The sequence below is a fragment of the Rana temporaria genome, chromosome 7 (assembly GCF_905171775.1).
Source record: "Rana temporaria chromosome 7, aRanTem1.1, whole genome shotgun sequence".
Lineage (NCBI taxonomy): Eukaryota > Metazoa > Chordata > Amphibia > Anura > Ranidae > Rana > Rana temporaria.
In genome coordinates this window covers 53,535,091-53,557,177 of record NC_053495.1, presented here as the reverse complement: position 1 = coordinate 53,557,177, position 22,087 = coordinate 53,535,091, and the positions used below count along the sequence as shown (strand labels likewise).

At 45.5% G+C, this 22,087-nt stretch overlaps 1 protein-coding gene across 6 annotated transcripts in view; it reads left to right on the top strand.

Annotated features, from left to right (window-relative positions):
• LOC120945304 (inter-alpha-trypsin inhibitor heavy chain H3-like) overlaps window positions 1-22,087 on the top strand; it is a 166,666-nt gene that overhangs the window by 62,983 nt on the left and 81,596 nt on the right. For all 6 annotated transcript variants that reach the window (XM_040359385.1, XM_040359383.1, XM_040359387.1 and 3 more), the window contains exons 11-12: window positions 20,117-20,298; window positions 20,442-20,627. In XM_040359385.1, the coding sequence (XP_040215319.1) occupies window positions 20,117-20,298; window positions 20,442-20,627 (368 nt within the window). The remainder of the gene's footprint in view (window positions 1-20,116; window positions 20,299-20,441; window positions 20,628-22,087) is intronic.

The following is a 22,087-nucleotide window of genomic DNA, read 5'->3' as shown; positions in this document are numbered from 1 at the left end:
ACGCATGCGTGGAAGTCTTTATCTTCCAGCTTCGCGCACGTCACCGCGTCATCATCGTGGAGACGGCGCGACACGTCACCGCGGATGGATTCCGCGCTGATTTCGATCTGATGGTTAGTACAACCATCAGATCAAAATCCGCCAGAGGATTTATCCGCGGGAACGGTCCGAAGGACCGTTTCCAGCGGATAATCCTCTCGTGTGTACGGGGCCTAACAGATATCAATGTGGCCCTGCACAACATTAACACCCTTTTGATGTGTAAAATAGATTTGTCCTGGAATGCCTGCATGTGATACATATACACTGTGCTATACATATAACACAGTATATAAAATATTGGCCACTTTTAGTGCTTCGGCACTGCGTCGCTTTGACTGGCAATTGCGCGGTTGTGCGATGTTGCTCCCAAAGAATTTTTTTCCCACAAATAGAGCTTTCTTTTCTTGGTATTTGATCACCTCTGCAGTTTTTATTTTTTGCGCTATAAACAAAAGTAGAGCAACATTTTGAAAAAAGTGCAATATTTTTTACTTTTTGCTATAATAAATATCCTTATCCTTTTATATATAAAAAAAGTATTTTTCCTCAGTTTAGGCCGATACCTATTCTTCTACATATTTTTGGTAAAAAAATCACAATAAGTGTTTATAGATTGGTTTTCACAAAAGTTATAGCGTCTACAAAATAGGGGATAGTTTTATGGAATTTTTATTAATAATTTTTTTTTCTACTAGTAATGTCGGCGATCAGTGATTTTTATCATGACTGCGACATTATGGCAGACACATCGGACACTTCTGAAACCATTTTGGGACCATTGTAATTTTACAACGCTATAAAAATGCAATGATTACTTCAAAAATTACACTGGCAGTGAAGGGGTTAATCTGTAGGGGGCTCTGAAGGGGTTAAGTGTGACCTAGGGAGTGCTTCTAACTGTTAGGGGGCGTGGTTTGTCGTGACATGTCACTGATCGTTGTTCCCAATGACAGGGAACAGACGATCAGTGACATGTCACTAGGAAGAACAGGGAGATGTTGTGTTTACACTGACATCTCCCCATTCTTTAGCTCTGTGACACGATCGCAGGACACCGGCGGACATCGAGTCCGTGGGTCCCGCGGGCACGCTCACAGAGCTCGCAACAGGGTCGTAAGCACGCCGCCGTCAGCGCGCGCAACTACACGGCCAGCAAATTAAAGGGTACGTATATATACACCCATTTGCCCAGCCGTGCCATTCTGTCGACGTATAAGTGTGTGCGGCGCTCGGCAAGTGGTTTAAATCCTGAACTTCACACAAGCACCCACATTTACTTTCATTTGCTACACCCACTGAAAGTGACATGGCGTATGATTCCTGACATGGCTGCATAGCAAAGCATTGCAGCTGTGACATGTACACCCCCAGCTGTTGCCTCTGAAGTTAAATGCTCAACTGTAAGGTTTTACCATCCCCCAATTTCACATGTGAACAAGCCCTAATAGTACAGCCAGTCAAACGTGATAGTTAGTCAAGAAATTGGATGCATAATTTATGCACCCAGAAAGCCTGAATATGTTCCTTGGATGTTAGGCCTCTCTATGTGGCTAGGCTGTCATAAAGTCTTACATGTGGTATCACCATACATGGAGTAGCAGAATGTGTTTTGGGTGTAATTCTAAGTATGCCTATGCTGTGTGTAGAAATATCTTATTAATTGACAAATGTATTTAAAAAAATATATTTAATTCCGTATTTTCCAAAAAATAAAGACTCACCATACCTCTTAGAAAATACTTTGGAGTGTGCTTTCCAAAATGTGGTAATTTTGTGGGTGTTTACACTGTCCTGGTGTTTCACGGTCTTCAAAATGTGATAGGTAGTCAAGAAATTAGATGTGAAATTTATGCCTTTAGAATGCCTGAAGGGGCTCCTTGGATTTTGGGTCCCTATGTGATTAGGCTGTGGAAAAGTCTCACACATGTGGTATCGCCATACTCAGAAGCAGGGCCGGATTAACAATGGGGCTGATGGAGCTGCAGCTCCAGGCCCCTTTCTCAAGATAGGCCCATTTGCCTAAAAGAAAAATTTTTTTTTTTTTTTTTTTTTTTTTTTAAGAATTTTTTTTTTTAAGATTTTTTTTTTTTTTAAGATCGAATTTGGGGGGTTGTAGCTCGATGACCAGAGGTCACAGAAACCCCACATTTGGGGGTAGGCATGGGAATAGCTACCCCACAACTGGTTAAAATATGGGATGGCTATCATTTATGGTTCCGGAGATACGGGCCTGCTTGCACAGCCTGTCAGAAGCTACATTCAGAGCGGCCAATATAAATACAAGCTGACACACTGCAGCAAACTGATAGGATCACAGGGCTTATAATAATTATTTGTATATTACTCATGGTAATTAACCCCTTGCCACCCAGGCCAATTCTGACACTTCTCTACTACATGTAAAAATCATCATTTGTTTTTTGCTAGAAAATTACTCTATGGTGGTCTTTGCACTTTTTATGTTGCACGGTGTAGAGCTGCACGATTCTGGCTAAAATGAGAATTGCAATTTTTTTGCTTAGAAGATAGATCACGATTCTCTCACGATTGTTGCGGCGTAACATCATCTTTCACATTAAAACAAAACAAACAAAAAAATGGGCTAACTTCACTGTTTTGTTTTTATGGTTTTTATTATTCATTGAAGTGGGAAAATGCAGTGTGACATAACATATTGCAGCAATAGCCATTGTATTCCCTAGAGTCTCTGCTAAAATATATATAATGTTTGGCAGTTCCAAGTAATTTTCTAGCAAATAATATTGCTTTCTAACTTAAGAAACAAGTGTTGGACTTTAAGTGGTTAAATTTAGTTACAATGGGCCTGATTTACCAAGCCTTTACTCCATGACTCATGGAGTAAAAGCAGGAGTAGCAGCCGTTTGGCCATTTACTAAAGAAATACGCTGCTAGTGCAGTGTATTTCCCTAGTTACTAATGTGCTCCGTGCGCCCAGGAGAGGGTGCATTGTGCACCAGTACAGACCTGGCGCACGGCACATTAAACTATAAATTGCGGGGGTTTGGGCGGGAGTTTATTAAGGGGGGAGGTGGGGGGATGCAGGGGAAGTGAAGTGACATGTGTTTTGAAGTGTTTGGCGGGCCGAATTGAAAGGGAAAGTGTTTTTTGAAAACAGATCCCCGTACGCTTGCACAGTGCGCCTGAACCTCGGGAGGTTCATTTGCATACTGGGCATGCGCAGAGAGAAAAGTCAGGGATTCCCGTGCGCCCTGTCAGTACGCCGTGAAAATCTTGGTAAATACCAAGCGGCGTACCCGTGAATGCGCTGCGTGACGCGGCGCACGGGAATCTCCGAGCTGTTTTCAGCCCTGAAGGGGAACTCGGCGCCAAATTTCAAACTTGAAATCGGCGCGGGTCCCCCTTCAGGGCTACATTAGGCTCTTAGGCTTGGTCCGGAACGTGAGGGGTTAAACCCACGCCGATTCGGCGCGGGGGTCCCCCCCAGATCCAAACCAAGCCCTCATCCCAAGCATGCAGTCTGGCCCGGACAGGAATGGGGGAGGGGACGAGCGAGCGGCCCCCCCCCCTCCTGAGCCGTACCAGACCGCATGCCCTCAACATGGGGGAGTGTGTGCTGTGGGGGAGGGGGGCACTGCCCCCCCACCCCAAAGCACTCTTGCCCCCATGTCGATAGGGACAAGAGCCTCTTCCCGACAACCCTTGCCGTTGGTTGTCGGGGTATGCGGGCGGGGCTAATCGGAATCTGCGAGCTCCCTTTAATAAGGGGGCCCCCAGATGCCGGACCCCCACCCTATGTGAATGAGTATGGGGTACATCGTACCTCTACCCATTCACATGGGGGAAATGTAAAGTAAAAAAAAAACACCACACAGAATAAAATATTTTATTAATCTGCTCCGGAGCCCCCCCTTTCTTCTTTAGCTCTCTTAGAAGGGGGGGTTTCTTCTCTCCCGATCTTCCGCCGGGACCCTGGGCTTCGGTGATTTCTGCCGGGGGAGGGCGCCATCCCTCGGTCCTCTCCGGAGCCTTCCGCCGGATGCCCCCACCCCATTTAAGCTCTTTTTCATTAGGGAGGGGCATCCGGACTTCGGGGTCTTCTGCCGGGGGATGGCGCCTATCCCCCGGTCTTTCCGGTGCCTTCCGCCAGGGTTCCGGTCTTCCTGGTCTTCTGCCGGGGGTGCGCCAACTCCCCGGTCTTTTCTCTTCTGTCTTCTCTGCTCCCTCTTCTGCCTGGCTCCCCCGCGGAGCCAGGGCTTTCTTCCGTCTTCTTTCTTCTCTCTTCCTTCTTCTGCCTGTCTCCTCCGGGAGCACAGGGCTTGTCTCCGCTGTCTTCTCCCTTCTCTTCCATTGGATGTTGACACGACGAGGTCCGGCGCTGGAATGCCGTCTGAGCAGTGGGCATGGACTTATATAGGGCAATGCCACCATGTGACCTCAACCCATGTGACATCACATTCCCATCATGCCCAGGGAATGTGATGTCACATGGGTTGAGGTCACATGGTGGCATTACCCTATATAAGTCCATGCCCGCCGCTGACACGGCATGTCAGCGCGGAACCTCGTCGTGTCAACATCGAATGGAAGAGAAGGAAGAAGACAGCGCAGACAAGCCCTGTGCTCCCGGAGGAGACAGGCAGAAGAAGGAAGAGAGAAGAAAGAAGACGGAAGAAAGCCCTGGCTCCGCGGGGGAGCCAGGCAGAAGAGGGAGCAGAGAAAAGACCTGGGAGTTGGCGCACCCCCGGCAGAAGACCAGGAAGACCGGAACCCTGGCGGAAGGCACCGGAAAGACCGGGGGATAGGCGCCATCCCCCGGCAGAAGACCCCGAAGTCCGGATGCCCCTCCCTAATGAAAAAGAGCTTAAATGGGGTGGGGGCATCCGGCGGAAGGCTCCGGAGAGGACCGAGGGATGGCGCCCTCCCCCGGCAGAAATCACCGAAGCCCAGGGTCCCGGCGGAAGATCGGGAGAGAAGAAACCCCCCCTTCTAAGAGAGCTAAAGAAGAAAGGGGGGGCTCCGGAGCAGATTAATAAAATATTTTATTCTGTGTGGTGTTTTTTTTTTACTTTACATTTCCCCCATGTGAATGGGTAGAGGTACGATGTACCCCATACTCATTCACATAGGGTGGGGGGCCGGAATCTGGGGACCCCTTTATTAAAGGGGTCTCTCAGATTCTGATAAGCTCTCCGCCCGCATACCCCGACAACCAACGGCCAGGGTTGTCGGGAAGAGGCTCTTGTCCCTATCGACATGGGGGCAAGAGTGCTTTGGGGTGGGGGGGCAGTGCCCCCCTCCCCCACAGCACACACTCCCCCATGTTGAGGGCATGTGGTCTGGTATGGCTCAGGAGGGAGGGGGGCGCTCGCTCGTCCCCACCCCCATTCCTGTCTGACCAGACTGCGTGCCTGGGATAAGGGCTTGGTTTGGATCTTGGGGGGGGGGGGGGGCACGCTATTTTTTTGGGCCCCGGTTTAACCCCTTATGTTCCAGACCAAGCCTAAGAGCCTGGTATGCACCTGGAGGGAACCCACCTTATTTTTTTTGGGGGGGTCTGGAGTTCCCCTTCATGAACAGCGATCTGTCATTTACACATGTCAGTCCCATCCCCCCCCCCTACAGTTAGAACACACCCAGGGAACATATTTAACCCCTCCCTCGCACCTAGTGTTAACCCCTTCCCTGCCAGTGGCATTTTTTGAGTAAGCAATGCATTTTTTACAGCACTGATCGCTGAAAAATGCCAATGGTTCCAAAAAAGTGTTCGATGTGTCCGCCATAATGTCGCAGTACCGATAAAAATCGCTGATCGCCCCAATAACTAGTTAAAACAACAAAAAAAAAAAATTTGTAGACGCTATACCTTTTGCAAAAACCAAACACTAAACGCTATTTGCGATTTTTTGGAACCAAAAAGATGTAGAATACGTATCGGCCTAAACTGAGGGGTTTTTTAGTTTTTTGAATATATATTTTTGGGGATATTTATTATAGCAAAAAGTAAAAAGAATTTTTACATATGTGGGCGGGACTTACGCAAGTCCCGCCCACATATATAAACATCGTTCAAACCACACATGTGAGGTATTGACGCGTGCGTTAGAGCGAGAGCAATACTTTTACCACTAGACTTTCTTTGTAACTATAAACTGGTAACCTGGAAAAAAAAATAAAAGGTCGCCTATGGGGATATTCACGGAATTCATTTTGGCCCCATTGCAGGAGTGTTTCCAATAGTAAAGCGTGACATGTAAGGTATCTATTTACTCAGTGTAACATCATCTTTCACATTATCCCCAAAAATTGGGCTCACTTTTGTGTTTTGTTAATTTTTAACCACTTGAGCCCGGACCATATTTCTGGTCAATGACCGGGCAAGTTTTTGTCATTCGGCGCGGCGTCGCTTTAACTGACAATTGCGCAGTCGTGCGACGTGGCTCCCAAACTAAATTGGCAACCTTTTTTTTCACACAAATAGATTATTAAATGTGCGTGTTTACTTCTGTCTTTAACACCTCCCCTTCAGGCTGGAAAGCATCAGATCAGGGGAAACAAAAAAAAAAAGCTCTCATTCCATTGCAGCTTGGTTCCTACATGTGTGATGAACTGAGCATGCTCAAACACTTAGAAAAAAAATATCCTTTCTTTTTAAAAGGTGAAAAACACTCATTGGATGCTCATAGAGCGTGGTTTGGATTAATTGCAGGTGTGCCCAATTACAAGCTCACCCAAACTAGAGACTGCAATTTGGTCATGTGATTTCAATTGCTTCATTACTAGCACTGTTATAAAAAGCTTGGATCGATCATTCCTCAGCTGCCCTCAGAAGGGGCAGGCTGGCAGAAATGCTGTTGCTAAACACAAATGTGGTTTGTTGCATGGGTTTTGTTTTATTTTGCCAATGGTTTTGGTTTATTTTTAAATAATGTTCACTTTGATGTATTTGTCTATGTGGCCTTATTTTATGAAAAATGTGTAAAGCTATGGTTAATTAGAATTTTGAAATGTATTTTTGTTTGTTTGTCTTTTTTTGCTTTCCTTGTTTTGTTGACCAATAAAAATTACTTTAAAATTGTTAAGTTTGTCTTTTGTTACTTTTTCATGCTACATATGTTGACAGCTGCAGCTGAACTAGGTTTGGGCCTAACAAATTATGTGTGATTTTTGTCTAAGCTTCTTTCCTGGTGTGTAATCATGAAATGTTTGCCATGTTTATTCTCCCTGACTTTAAAGACAAAAACTGGTAAGTATTTTATTTATTCTGCAGGGGTCCTCAGCCCTCAAGTACCCCCGACAGGACATGTTTTGGGGATTTCTCTTATCAAGAATTGCTGTCCAGACTATTTTAAAGCACATGTGCAAGATGAAGGAAAACCTGCAAACATGGCCTGTGGGGGGGGGGGTTTGCTATTGGTGGACAGGCTTGACGTGCTGATTTACAGCACTGTGCTTAAATCTAGCGCAAGGCAATCCTATTCAAATTGTGGGTGTTTGAGGGAAGCCAAGTGAGTGTTAGAACCCCTGCTTTGTGTTTTTTTATTTTTGTGTTGAGCTTTGTGTCCCTTTTCTTAAAATTGGCTTCACTTCCTGTCACACAGCTGAACAGGAAGTGAGGTTAAAACCCTACCAGTGTCATTTCTTGGACACCGGTCAATCTAACTAGTGTCCCCATTAAGCAAATTGCACTCCAGCACTGCTGTGTACACCCCAAATCATGGGTCTTCAAACTACGGCCCTCCAGTTGTTCAGGAACTACAATTCCCATCATGCCTAGTCATGTCTGTGAATGTCAGTGCATTACAAGGCCTCATGGGATGTGTAGTTCTACAACAGCTGGAGGGCCGTAGTTTGAGGATCCCTGCCCCAAATGATTATTTAGTTTGGGGTTTAGTAAAGGCAAAGCCACTCTGCAGTACAAGCATAGTTGCTGAAAATCAGAGAGGAAGCACTGATGGTTTTAACATCCAATCCTGTAGAAGCAAAGTTGTTTTGTTTTCTTCCTTGCTTTGCACTTGTAGGAGTGGATTTGCCTTTAGTAAATGGACCCCAAAGTCCAAGATCCCTAATAATTTGGGGTGTACACAGCAAAATGCTAGAGTGCAATTTACATAATGGGAAACTATTTAGATTGATCTCTGTGTCCCCAAGAAAAGATATTAGTAAGGTTTTACCCTCACTTCCTGTTTGGCTATGTGACAGGAAGTGAATGAATTAGAAAGGGTGAAGACACCTCACAAATGTTGTCACTATCAGGGGTGCAGACATCCCCAAAAAAATGAGCAGATAATACTTATTTGCAAATTAATAATTTTTTAGTTAACATTGGGTGGGGTGCTCTAACACACATTCCTACATATTAGCAACGCTCTATCCTGGCCTATTGGCATGGTTATATTTTCTTAAGGCTCTCAATAAAACTCTATGAAATTTGTGCTTAAACTAGAACCAGGGGCGGACTGACAACTCATGGGGCCCCTGGGCAATAGAAGATTATGGGGCCCCTCTGGCTTACAGATGACCACCACGCCAGGAGGTAGTGCAGAGGCGGGCAGCTAAAATCTTGGGATATTCACATTAAAAGCATGTCATTTTCGGACATATCAGGGACAGATCTAAAAAAAACACAGATTTTTACATACTGTCCCTGGTTTTACTGAGCCTGGCAACCCGGATGGGGCCCCCTAGTGGCATGGGGCCCTCGGGCAGTGCCCGAGTGACTCAATGGTCAGTCCGCCCCTGACAAGAACTATAATCAACAAGTTTTATTTTCTTTCATTTTGGATAGAGTGAGGGAGGGTTATAGGCCCTGTCAGTTTATTTTGGATTATCTGTGTCCAATTGGGGAGATTTGCCTTCACTTCCTGCCCCATAGCCAAACAGGAAGTGAGAGAAAAACTATGCAAATTAACCACTTCCCGCCCAGCCTATGGCCGATTTACGTCCGGGAAGTGGTTACACAATCCTGACAGGACGTCCTGCAGGATTTCATGCCGCACGCGCCTGTGGGGGCACGCAGCGCGGCGATCGGTGATGCGGGGTGTCAGTCTGACACCCTGCATCTCCGATCTCGGTAAAGAGTCTCTCACGGAGACGGAGACTCTTTACCACGTGATCAGCCGTGTCCAATCACGGCTGATCACGATGTAAACAGGAAGAGCCATCGATGGCTCTTCCTCACTCGCGTCTTACAGACGCGAGTATAGGAGAGCCGATCGGCGGCTCTCCTGACAGGGGGCGTTCGCGCTGATTGTTTATCAGCGCAGCCCCCCCTCGGATCACCACACTGGACCACCAGGGATGCCCACCCTGGACCACCAGGGTGTGCAAAAAAAAAAAAATTATAGAACAAAAAAACAAAAAGCATTAAAAAATAAGAAAAAAGATGCCAATCAGTGCCCACAAATGGGCACTGACTGGGAAAATCAGTGCCACCCCACAGTGCCCATCCATGCACAGTGCCCACCTATCAGTGCCCACCTGTGCCACCCATAAGTATCCATCAGTGCCACCCATAAGTGCCGCCCATAAGTATCCATCAGTGCCACCCATAAGTGCCGCCCATCTGTGCCGCCCATCAGTGCCGCCTATGAGTGCCCATCAGTGCCGCATAGCAGCGCCGCCAATCAATGCCACCTCATCTGTGCCGTCAGTACTACCTCATCGATGTCCATCAGTGCCATCTCATCGGGGCCCATCAGTGCCGCCATATCAGTGCCCGTAATTGAAAGAGAAAAACTTATTTACAAAAAAATTAACCTAAAAAAAGAAAAAGGTTTTTTTGTTTCAAAATTTGCAGTCTTTTTTTAGTTGTTGCGCAAAAAAAAAACACAGAGGTGATCAAATAACAACAAAAGAAAGCTCTATTTGTGGGGAAAAAAGGACGCCAATTTTGTTTGGGTACAGTGTTGTATGACCGCGCAATTGCCATTCAAAGTGCGACAGTGTTGAAAGCTGAAAATTGGCTTGGGCGGGAAGGTGCGTAAGTGCCTGGTATGGAAGTGGTTAAGGGAATCCAGTGCCCCCCCAGAACTAGTGTGTGGGTCCCCTGAAAATTACTGGGCGGGGTTATACAAAAACAGGGTGTGACCTTGACAGGAAGGGGTGGGTCATTTTTCTATTAGGAGGTGCAGATATGTAGTCAGGCCTAGGGCAGAACCAAACCTTAATATACTACTGCATATTAGGGCTTATTTAGACCGGAACCGATTTACAGCGTGTTTTTATATTGTGGGAGGAAACCCACGCAGGCACAGGGAGAACATGCAAACTCCATGCAGATGCTGTCACGGGCGGGATTCGAACCAACGACTCTTTTGCTGCTAGGTCAAAGTGCTATACACTACACCACTGTGGTGAACGAACATGATTGCAGCTGAAAGCATGAGATCTATTTTTTTTTTTTTCAATACCATGCTTTCCAGCCTTATTGACCCCGCCTCTCTCCATAAAGAGGACCTGTCACACACTAGTCCTATTACAAGGGATGTTTACATTCCTTGTAATAGGAAGAAAACTGATCATTTTTTTTTTATTTTTTTATTTCAGTGTAAAACATTATAAAACTAAATAAAAATAAATAAGAAAACCCCAAATAAAAATTTTAAAGCGCCCCGTCGCGACGAGCTCGCGCACAGAAGCAAACGCATACGCGAGTAGCGCCCGCATATGAAAACAGTATTCAAACCACACAAGTGAGGTATCGCCGCGATCGTTAGAGTGAGAGCAATAATTCTAGCCCTAGACCTACTCTGCAACTCAAAAAATGCAACCTGTAGAATTTTTTAAACGTCGCCTATCGAGTTTTTTAAAGGGTAAAAGTTTGACGCCATGCCACGAGCGGGCGCAATTTTTAAGCGTGACATGTTGGGTATCATTTTACTCGGCGTAACATTATCTTTCACAATATAGAAAAAAATTGGGCAAAATGTATTGTTGTCTTATTTTTTAATTCAAAAAAGTGATTTTTATCCAAAAAAAGTGCGCTTGTAAGACCGCTGCGCAAATACGGTGTGACAAAAAGTATTGCAATGACTGCCATTTTATTCCCTAGGATGTCTGCTAAAAAAAAATATATAATGTTTGGGGGTTCTGATTAATTTTCTAGCCAAAAAATTGTGATTTTCACATGAAGGAGAGAAGTGCCAGAATTAACCCGGTGGGCAAGTGGTTAAAGTACTCATGGCTATAAAGAATAGAGTCATTGCTCATTAAAACAAAAAAAAAAAAGGGGGGTCCCTCCAAATTAAATTACCAGGCCCTTCAGGTCTGGAATGGATATTAAGGGGAACCCCGCCGTAAAAACCCCAAAAAAAAAAGACGTGCGGTTCCCGGCAAATATCCATTCCAGACCCTTCAGGTCTGGTGTGGATTTTAAGGGGAACTCCACCCCAAATTGAAAAAAAAAATGGCGTGGAGTCCCCCTAAAAATCCACACCAGACCCTTATCCGAGCACGTTGACCTGGCCGGCCGCAGAAAAGAGGGGGGGACAGAGTGCGGCCCCCCCCCCTCTCCTGAACCGCACCAGGCCACATGCCCTCAACATGGGGAGGATGTCCCCATGTTGATGGGGACAAGGGTCTCATCCCCACAACCCTTGCCCGGTGGTTGTGGGGGTATGCGGGCGGGAGGTTTATCAGAATCTGGAAGACCCCTTTAACAAAGGGGACCCCCAGATCCTGACCCCCCCCCTGTGTGAAATGGTAATGGGGTACATTGTACCTCTACCATTTCACCCCAAAAAAAATGTCAAAGTGATAAAAATGACAGTAGCCGGTTTTTGACAAATCTTTTAATAAAGTCTTCTTTTCTTCTTTCCTTCGGGGTTCTTCCGCTGCTTCTTCTCGTCCACATCTTGCCCGACGTCTTCTTCTATCTTCTCAGTCCGTCCTTCCGCCTTCTGGTCCCGCATCTTGCCCGTTGTCTTCTCCGTCCGCCTCCTCGTCCGCATCTTGGGTCTTCTGCGGTCTTCTTCTCGGTCCGCCGCCTTCTCGTCCCCTGCGTTTGAATTGTAATTGGCCGCCGTTTTCCCGCTCCTGGGACCCGCCCCCCTCTGACGCCACAAGTAAACTCCTTAGAAGGTCATGTGCGTCAGAGGGGGGCGGGGTCGCAGAGCGTCACACAGCGGGGGAATTCAATTTCAATCGCGCCGCCCGGAGAAGAAGTTCCCGCCGTGTCACACTCATGTGACCCCGCCCCCCTCTGACGCACATGACCTTCTAAGGAGTTTACTTGTGGCGTCAGAGGGGGGCGGGTCCCAGGAGCGGGAAGACGACGGCCAATTCAAATTCAAACGCTGGGTCCGGAGAAGACACAAGATGCGGACGAGAAGGCTGGCGGACCGAGAAGAAGACCGCAGAAGACACAAGATGCGGGACCAGAAGGCTGAAGGACGGACGGAGAAGATAGAAGAAGACGTCGGGCAAGATGTGGACGAGAAGAAGCAGCGGAAGAACCCCGAAGGAAAGAAGAAAAGAAGACTTTATTAAAAGATTTGTCAAAAACCGGCTACTGTCATTTTTATCACTTTGACATTTTTTTTGGGGTGAAATGGTAGAGGTACAATGTACCCCATTACCATTTCACACAGGGGGGGGGTCAGGATCTGGGGGTCCCCTTTGTTAAAGGGGTCTTCCAGATTCTGATAAACCTCCCGCCCGCATACCCCCACAACCACCGGGCAAGGGTTGTGGGGATGAGACCCTTGTCCCCATCAACATGGGGACATCCTCCCCATGTTGAGGGCATGTGGCCTGGTGCGGTTCAGGAGAGGGGGGGGGCCGCACTCTGTCCCCCCCTCTTTTCTGCGGCCGGCCAGGTCAACGTGCTCGGATAAGGGTCTGGTGTGGATTTTTAGGGGGACTCCACGCCATTTTTTTTTTCAATTTGGGGTGGAGTTCCCCTTAAAATCCACACCAGACCTGAAGGGTCTGGAATGGATATTTGCCGGGAACCGCACGTCTTTTTTTTTTTTGGTTTTTACGGCGGGGTTCCCCTTAATATCCATTCCAGACCTGAAGGGCCTGGTAATTTAATTTGGGGGAACCCCTACACATTTTTTTGTTTGTTTTATGAATGAATCCCTTTAGAATTGTCAGAGCCGACAATTCATTATAGCCGCGTGTGAATTTTTAAATGACTTTTTTCCTTCAGAATGTCACTTTGTGCAGGGGGAGTTCTAAGTGCGGGAAAAATGCGCTATTTCACATGCTGACATTACACCCCCCCTAGGTACGAAATTTAAAGGAATATTTCACTTTTATTGTTTCACTTTAAGAATTATTAATTTCACTGCTCCCGAAAAAACGGCCGTTTTAAAAAATAAAAAAAGCATTGATACATGTTCCCTGGGGCAGGACTGAGGTCCCCAAACACTTTTTAGGACAAAACTTGCAGATTAGCCTTTAAAATGAACACTTTTGATTTCTCCCATAGACTTCTATAGGGAGTTCGGCGCGGCTTTACATATTAGTTTCAATGCGCCGGCTGCTACGCTGGTTCATGCGCCTGATTAAGCCTCCACCCGGAGTACTAATTAATGCATGAACCAGCGCAGCGCACATAGCTTAGTAAATCAGGCCCAATGTTAGTTAGTTACAATGTTTCATTTTGTTTACAAACTTCGCAGACTGCCCAGATTTGTTCTTTACACACACAGAAGTTTATCCCTTTGCTCTAAGAAGGAAGCGTTAGTTACAATGTTTCCTGTTAAAAACTTGGCAGACTGCCCAGATATTTTCTTTTGACAGCTGAAAGTCTCTCCACTTGTTATATGAAAGAATCGGCAAACTCTGCATTGGAGATCGTCAGGGGGGTTGAATCGAGATCACGATTTTTTTAACGATTAATTGTGCAGCTCTAGCACGGTATTTGCGCAGCAATTTTTCAAACATATTTTTTTGGAAAAAAATGTTTCATTCATTAAAAAAACAGTTAGTTAGTTAAGTTAGCACAATTTTTTTTGGTATCCTAAGCGATGCTTTACATTTTTTTAGGTTACATGTTTAGAGTTACAGAGGAGGTCTAGTACTAGAATTATTGTTCTTGCTCTAACGATCGTGGCGTATGTAACCTGTGTGTATCTGGCTCTGATACTACCAGTGCCTACCCAGCCACTGACTAGTATCTCTCCCCAGCCTGTCCCCACACACCCTCTCACCTGCTGACCTGTGGATGGAGGAATCACTCCTGCAGTGTTATTGTGTTCTGCCAGTGAGTACAATGATCAGTGTTGCTAACTTTAGCTGGCAGCACTGATTGTTTTAAGAAAAAAAAAACAGGCTGGTTGTACTCAAGTTGATTAATAGATTGACTTGTGTAAAACCAGCTAGCCCATACATAGATTGACTATGGCTGGTCTCTGCATAATTGGCGTAATTTCAATCCATGTATGACCCGCTTAACCACTACTCAGTCCCTAAATATCCTTCCACTCCTGTACATAGTGCTCACTGTCATACTCTCCACACTCCTCTCCTGTACATAGTGCCCACTGTCATACTCTCCACACTTCTCTCCTATACATAGTGCCCACTGTCATACCCTACACACTCCTCTCCTGTACATAGTGCCCACTGTCATACCCTCCACACTCCTCTCCTATACATAGCGCCCACTGTCATACCCTTCACACTCCTCTCCTGTACATAGTGCCTGCTGTCATACACTTCTCTCCTGTACTTAGTGCCCACTGTCGCACCCTCCACACTCCTCTCCTGTACATACTGCTCACTGTCATACCCTCCACACTCCTCTCCTATACATAGTGCCCACTGTCATACCCTCCACTCTCCTCTCCTATACATAGTGTTCACTGTCATACCCTCCACACTCCTCTCCTATACATAGTGCCCACTGTCATACCCTCCACACTCCTCTCCTGTACATACTGCTCACTGTCATACCCTCCACACTCCTCTCCTATACATAGTGCCCACTGTCATACCCTCCACACTCCTCTCCTATACATAGTGTTCACTGTCATACCCTCCACACTCCTCTCCTATACATAGAGCCCACTATCATACCGTCTACATTCCTCTCCTGTACATACTTCCCACTGTCATACCCTCCACACTCCTCTCCTGTACATACTGCCCCATCATACCCTCCACACTTCTCTCTGGTACGTACTACCCTCTGTCATACCCCCTCACTCTTCCTGTACATACTGCCCATTGTCATACCCTTCACACTCCTCTCCTGTACATAGTGCTTTTTTCCGTACCCTTTGTACTCCTCTCCTGTACATAGTGCCCACTGTTAGACCCTCCACATTCCTCTCCCTCACCCGCACATACTTCCCACTTATATACCGTCCATACTCCTCCCCTATGTCGCTTACCAACAAAAACAGTTCTTTAAAATTATACTGAATATCCTCAATGTTACCAGCTCTAGAATGGACACACTTTTGTTAGTTCAACTAAAGGAAATATCAGTTCTCATATTTGTTCTGCCCCATTATTAGTACTCATTTAATTTTGTGATTACTACTATGATGTATAGAGGAACATCGGGGATCACAGCTACTCTAAATATAGCACTTATATAAAAAAGTGGCCCTGAAAATATTTTTTAAATGTTGGCAACTGTGCACTTAGGCACTGCCCAAGGGCCACCGTCCACCGGGTCAGTAGGGGGCCCCATGAGAGGCTCCCGGGATCCTGTGATAATAAAGCGGTAGTAAACTTTCCTGACATTACTACTTTTTAGAGGCCCTGGGGTAGGTTATGCCACAACGTACAAGTATGCACAGCATATTAGCACATTAGTGTACACTTCAATTTTCAGACTGAGCCCTCCAGTACTGCGATGAATCAGGCGGGGCCTGGACACTTCCATCTTCACCCGGTCTTCCTTCTGGGTTCTGTGCCTTTGGTCACTTGCCTTGGCTGGGCTGCGTTCATGTCATTCCCACGCATTTATTTATTATTTATTACACCCCATTCACACCTCCGCGACAAAACGCCCGACGCCGGCCGCTTGTGCCGCTGGAGGGGAGAATTCCCATTGCTGTCTATGAGATGGTTCACATCTCATAGACGCCGTACACCTGCGGTATGAAAAAAAGTCCCGGACCCTTTTTTTCAGGCGGCATTGGCGTTCGGCCATACAAAGCAATAGGAAGGATTTGTAAAAAAAAAGTTACACTACTCGCGGCAAAAGACGCCGCGTACGCGGCGTTACTTGTCGCGGAGGTGTGAATGCAGCCTAAAAGGCCCCACCAAAATCCTCAGCACCAGGCCCATGATGTTCTTAATCTGGCCCTGCTCAGAAGGAGTAGCAAAATATGTTTTGAGGTGTATTTCTAAGTATGCCCATGATGTGTGTTGGAAGTATCTTATTGTGAAACAAAAGTGCAGCGCTAATAAGTTGTGATCAATAATTATAATGACACAAACAATGAATATACAAAAATGTATATAAATAAAGTCCACGTGAGAAACTGAGTCTCAAAAACTGGTGATACTGGGTGAATGGGTGAATCACACCAGTAAATAAATGCATTCACAGTTCAATAAAGAAGTGATGAGTGGATGTAACAACATAGGGTATACGGTTGTCTAAAGAGATCACCAAAGGCATCAACTTGAAAAGGTAAGTGGAATGGGTACTCTTACCGGAAGGTGTGGACCCAACTGTTATTACTAACAGCGGGCTAGATTCAGGTACCTGCGCTTGTTCTTACGGCGGCGCAGCGTATCGTATTTACGCTATGCCGACGCAACTTACAGGAGCAAGTGCAGTATTCACAAAGCACTTGCCCGCGTAATTCAAATGTGGAAGAGGGGGCGTGTTTTATGCTAATGTGTGATGACCTGACGTGATTGACGTGTTTTACGAACGGCGCATGCACCGTCCATGTACATATCCCAGTGTGCATTGCTCCCAAGTACACCGCAACACCGTATTGGTTTCGACGTGAACGTAAATTACGCCCAGCCCTATTCGCGAACGACTTACGCAAACTACATAAAAAATTTAAATTTCAAAGTGGGAACGACGTCCATACTTAACATTGGCTGCGCCACCTAATAGCAGGAGCAATGTTACGCCGAAAAAGCCTTACGCAAACAACGTAAAAAACTACCGCCGGGCGCATGTACGTTCGTGAATCAACGTAACTAGGTAATTTGCATATTCTACACCGAAAAAACAGGGGAAGCGCCCCTAGCGGCCAATGTAATATTGCACACAATTATACGCCGCCGCATTCAAGTTACGTTGTCGGAGGAAGCCTATTTTTTAGACGTATCTGCCTTGGAGAATCAGTGTAACGATACGCCGACGCAGATTTGAAATGACGGCGGCGTATCTGGAGATACGCCGCCGTAAATGCTTGCTGAATCTAGCCCAGCAAGTCTAAAAGGCGTAATGGTCTCAGCGGACCTGGATCTCTGCATAGACGGTCCCTCTGGGCGGCGATGGTTGTATAAATCCGATGAGACAAATACCACCAATCACAGAAACCGGACGGATGTGACTTCCAATGCAGGTCATGTAGGGAGCCCCAATGGATTAGCAGGACATGGATGAACACAAAATGGAAGAAAAAGAGTGCTTCAAATGGTGCAGGTCAAATTAAATCATGACTAGTTTTATTTGAATTTAAAAAGTCATAAAAAAAACACGTGAATAGTAATAAAAGCAGTATGGGGTGCTGTAAAGCGGATCCGACGCATTTCGGCTAAGAGAGCCGTTAACAGGGGCATATCCCTGTTGACATTTTGTGGGTGTTCTCCTGTCCTAGCACTTCAGGGACTCAAGAAAGGTGATGGGTAGTCAGGAAATAAGAAGCGCAATTTAAGCCCAAAGGTGCTTCTTGGATTTTTAGGCCCCTCTATGTATCTAAGCTGAAAAAAACAAAACAATTTTATCTAAATTTTTCATTTTCTAAAAAATGTGCCAAAATATTTACAACTTCAAAAAACGCACTATGCATCTTACTCATAGGGGTGCACACAGAGTGTGCCAGGTGTGCCTGGCACACCCTAATCACCCATTTAGTACTATTGGGGGATGACTAAAAATATGCTAGTTGGATAAACTAATGAGGTTTTTGCTCACAAGTGTGTGATGCTTCTGTCCTAAAGGGGTTGTAAAGGTACAATTTTTTTTTCCTAAATAGCTTCCTTTACCTTAGTGCAGTCCTCTTTCACTTACCTCATCCTTCGATTTTGCTTTTAAATGTCCTTATTTCTTCTGAGAAATGTTTGCTGAGCTCCCTTTGCTCCTAGGAACACCTGCCATGCTGGTTCTGGGCCCACAGGTGCGCGGTCGTGCAACGCTGTACCCAAACTAAATTGACGTCCTTTTTTTCCTACAAATAGAGCTTTCTTTTGGTGGTATTTGATCACCTGTGCGATTTTTTTATTTTTTGTGCTATAAACAAAAAAAGAGTAACGATTTTGAAAAAAGAACAATGGGCCAGATTCACAAATGAGATACGACGGCGTATCTCCTGATACGCCGTCGTATCTCTGTTTCTATCTATGCGACTGATTCATAGAATCAATTTAGCATAGATAGCCATAAGATCCGACAGGTGTAATTGTTTTACACTGTCGGATCTTAAGATGCAATACCGCGGCCGCCGCTGGGGGGAGTTTGCGTCGTAAACCAGCGGCGGGTATGCAAATTAGGAGTTACGGCGATCCCCGACGGTTTTTCGCGTTCGCTACGTCGCCGCTAGTCTAGTTTCCCGTTGCAAAGTTAGTCGTTTTTTTTGGTGCCTTAACTTTACACAGCAATTGTATTGCTGTGTAAAGTATGGCCGTCGTTCCCGCGCCGAAATTTAAAAAATAACGTCGTTTGTGTAAGCCGTCCGGGAATACGGAATTACGCTACGCCCGTCGCCGTTCAAAAAAATGACATCACTTCGCGCAAAGCACGGCGGGAGTTCGGAAACGGAGCATGCGCGGTAGGTCCGGCGCGGGAGCGCGCCTAATTTAAATGGCACACGCCCATTTGAATTGGCCCGCCTTGCGCCGGAGGCCGCCGGCGTAGGTTTTCATCGCAAGTGCTTGGTGAATCAGGCACTTGCGATGAAAAATTGCGGCGGTGTAACGTATCTAGGATACGTTACGCCGCCGAGATTCTACGTGAATGTGGCCCAATATTTTTCACTTTCTGCTATATAACATTCCCAAAAAAAAATTAAAATTCTAATTTTCTTACCATTTTTAGGCCAATTTGTTTTCTGCTACATATTTTTGGTAAAAAAAAATCGCAATAAGCGTATTTTGATTGGTTTGCGCAAAAGTTATTGACCAGGGGGCGAGGGGTTAAGATGGGGGGGGAAATTAGGTCGCACAGGGCGCCTGAACACCTAAGGCTGCGTAAGTGTAAATATGTGCCGTCGTATCTATGCGACATCGTATCTATGCGCCGTGCCCACAAACTGAGATACGCCTGAAAATAGGCTTCATCCAACCGATGTAACTTTCCTACGCCAGCGTATCGTGGGCGCATATTTACGCTGGCCGCAAGTGGGGCTCCCATTGATTTCCCATTCAAATATGGAAATGAGGGAGATACGTCAATTCACGAACGTACTTGCGCCCGGCGCATAATATAGTTGTACGTCCGGCGTAAAGTTATTCCACATATATAAGGCGCAACTCGTGCTAAGGTATGGACCAGGGAACACAGCCGTCGTATTTTACGTCGTTTACCTAGTACGTGAATAGGGCTGGGTGTAGGTTACGTTCACGTCGTAGGCAGTGATCTGTCGTATCTTAGGGAGTAGTTCCAACGTGATTCTGAGCGTGCGCACTGGGATACGTCCACGGGACGGTGCATGCACCGTTGGTTTTAAGTACTTGTATGGCACTCGGCCCATCATTTGCATGGGGTCACGCCTCATTAGCATGGCTCACACCCACTTCCACCTACGACGGCTTACGCCGAGGGAACCCAGCGCCGTTTGGGAGGCAAGTGCTTTGTGAATTCGGTGCTTGCCTCTCTGCGCTACGTCGGCGTAGCGTATATTAGATACGCTACGCCGGCATAAATATGCGCCAATGTATGTGAATCCGGGTCTATATGTCTTTTAACATAGCACTGATATGATTTTTGTTTTTCTTCTACAAGGTGAAACTGTACCAGCAAAAATTCAGGAAAATGTAAGGAAAGCTAACAAAAATGGATATACCCTGTACTGTCTTGGCTTTGGTTATGGGGTTGATTATGGATTTCTTGAGAAGATGGCATTGGAAAATTCAGGCATTGCCCGTCGAATTTTTGAGGACTCAGATGCAGCCTTGCAGATGCAGGTTAGATTTTTAATGTATATCAGTTCAGCTGACTACGCAGTATGATTTTCGAAATGCCCTTTATACTGAAAATCTTTTAGGCTTGTTATGTTTCACAGAAAGTATATGTAAATAAAACGAATATTTCTTTACTTGTATAATAGGGATTTTATACAGAAATTGCTAAGCCAACATTGGTGGATATTAAAATGCAATATCCTGAGAATGTCATTGCAGACATCACCCAGAACAGCTTCAAACATTACTTTGATGGCAGTGAAATTGTGGTTGCAGGACGAATAATCGATAATGATCTGAACTTTTTCTCTGTGGATATACAGGCAGAAGGGGTATGTATAATGACTGTCCTGGTAAAAGTGAAATGTAAAAAAAAAAAAACATATTATTGTTGACTAAATCAATCCATGCTATCAATAAGATTTGCATTCCAACACACATCTTACTTCTTACTATTGATTTCACCATAACATATGCACTCTACCACATGACACAATCTCCAGTATCCTACCAACCAATGAGGTCTGCACTACACCACATGTACCTCACTTGTTAGTATCCATGCCACCAGTAAGATTTGCACTCCTGCGAACACACACCCTACTCCCAGGTTTCCATATCACAATTAAAGTGGTTGTAAACCCTATTCATGAAATTTTACCAAAGAACATATATCTGTAGTGTTTACCTATCTCACTCTAAAGCTCTCAGTGCTGATTCTATCTGGTGCTTTGTTCCTCTGTTATCAGCAGAGTCACTTCTGACAAGTTCTCAGGAGACAAGACACAGGAGATAACAGCAGCTGAAAATTTGTGTTGGGGAGGGTGCTTAGAGGGAGATTAGCAGGAAGCTTGTCTATTCATAATACAGCTCTGCATGTTCCTTCGTTCCTCTGCCTATGTGGAGTAGGGGTGTGTGTCTTTCCTCCAATCAGCTCTTACACAGTGTAAGCCCAGACTCCCTACCATCTGCTGAAAAAGGAAGAAAGAGTACAGAAGGGGAAAGACACAGATATACAATTAAAACTTACTGTATGTAGGAGGATTTGTTTCATCTCTGTGTATCATCTGAGGCTATTCACTTCACTGGGTATATGTGAGGATTTACAACCACTTTAAGATCGACATTGCAGGCACACAGTTTATTCCCTAGAATCCATGTCACCAATAGAATCTGCACTCTAGCAATCACAACTTCCCCCCAATCATCAATATCAGTAGTGATCTGCACAGCAGCACGCGTAGTTAACTCACCAGTTTGTGCTCAAGCCCCATTTTTACATGTCATCAATCTGCATAGCAGCACATACAGTACATCCCACTTTCCATAATGCATGAAAGCAATGAGATCTTCATTACAACTGTAGCACCCTCTTAGCTAGGTGCTAGAGAGTGAATATCGTTTTTGTTTTTTCTGTTTAACAGAGAAAGTAGACAAACAAATTTAAATGATGTCTGCTTAACAGAGAGCAGTGATTGATTAGTGAGGTCTGCTCAGTGTGATCTGGTGCTGCTCATGCTGTATTGATGTTTCACACTGATCCAATAGCAGGAGGGCATATTGGACAGTGGGAGGAAACCTTTCAGGTGAGAGCATGGATTTTGATACAGCCCTAACCAATTAGAGGGATGTGCCCCAAGGAATGCTGGGTGCCTGTATTTAAAGTGGAGTTCCACCCATTTTTTTATGTTGGTCTGTGCTGCATGCTCTAATCTCATAGTGTTCAGAATGGACAATTTTTATTTAATTTGTTGCTTGTAAATACCTTTATTTTGTAGTCCTTCATTACTTC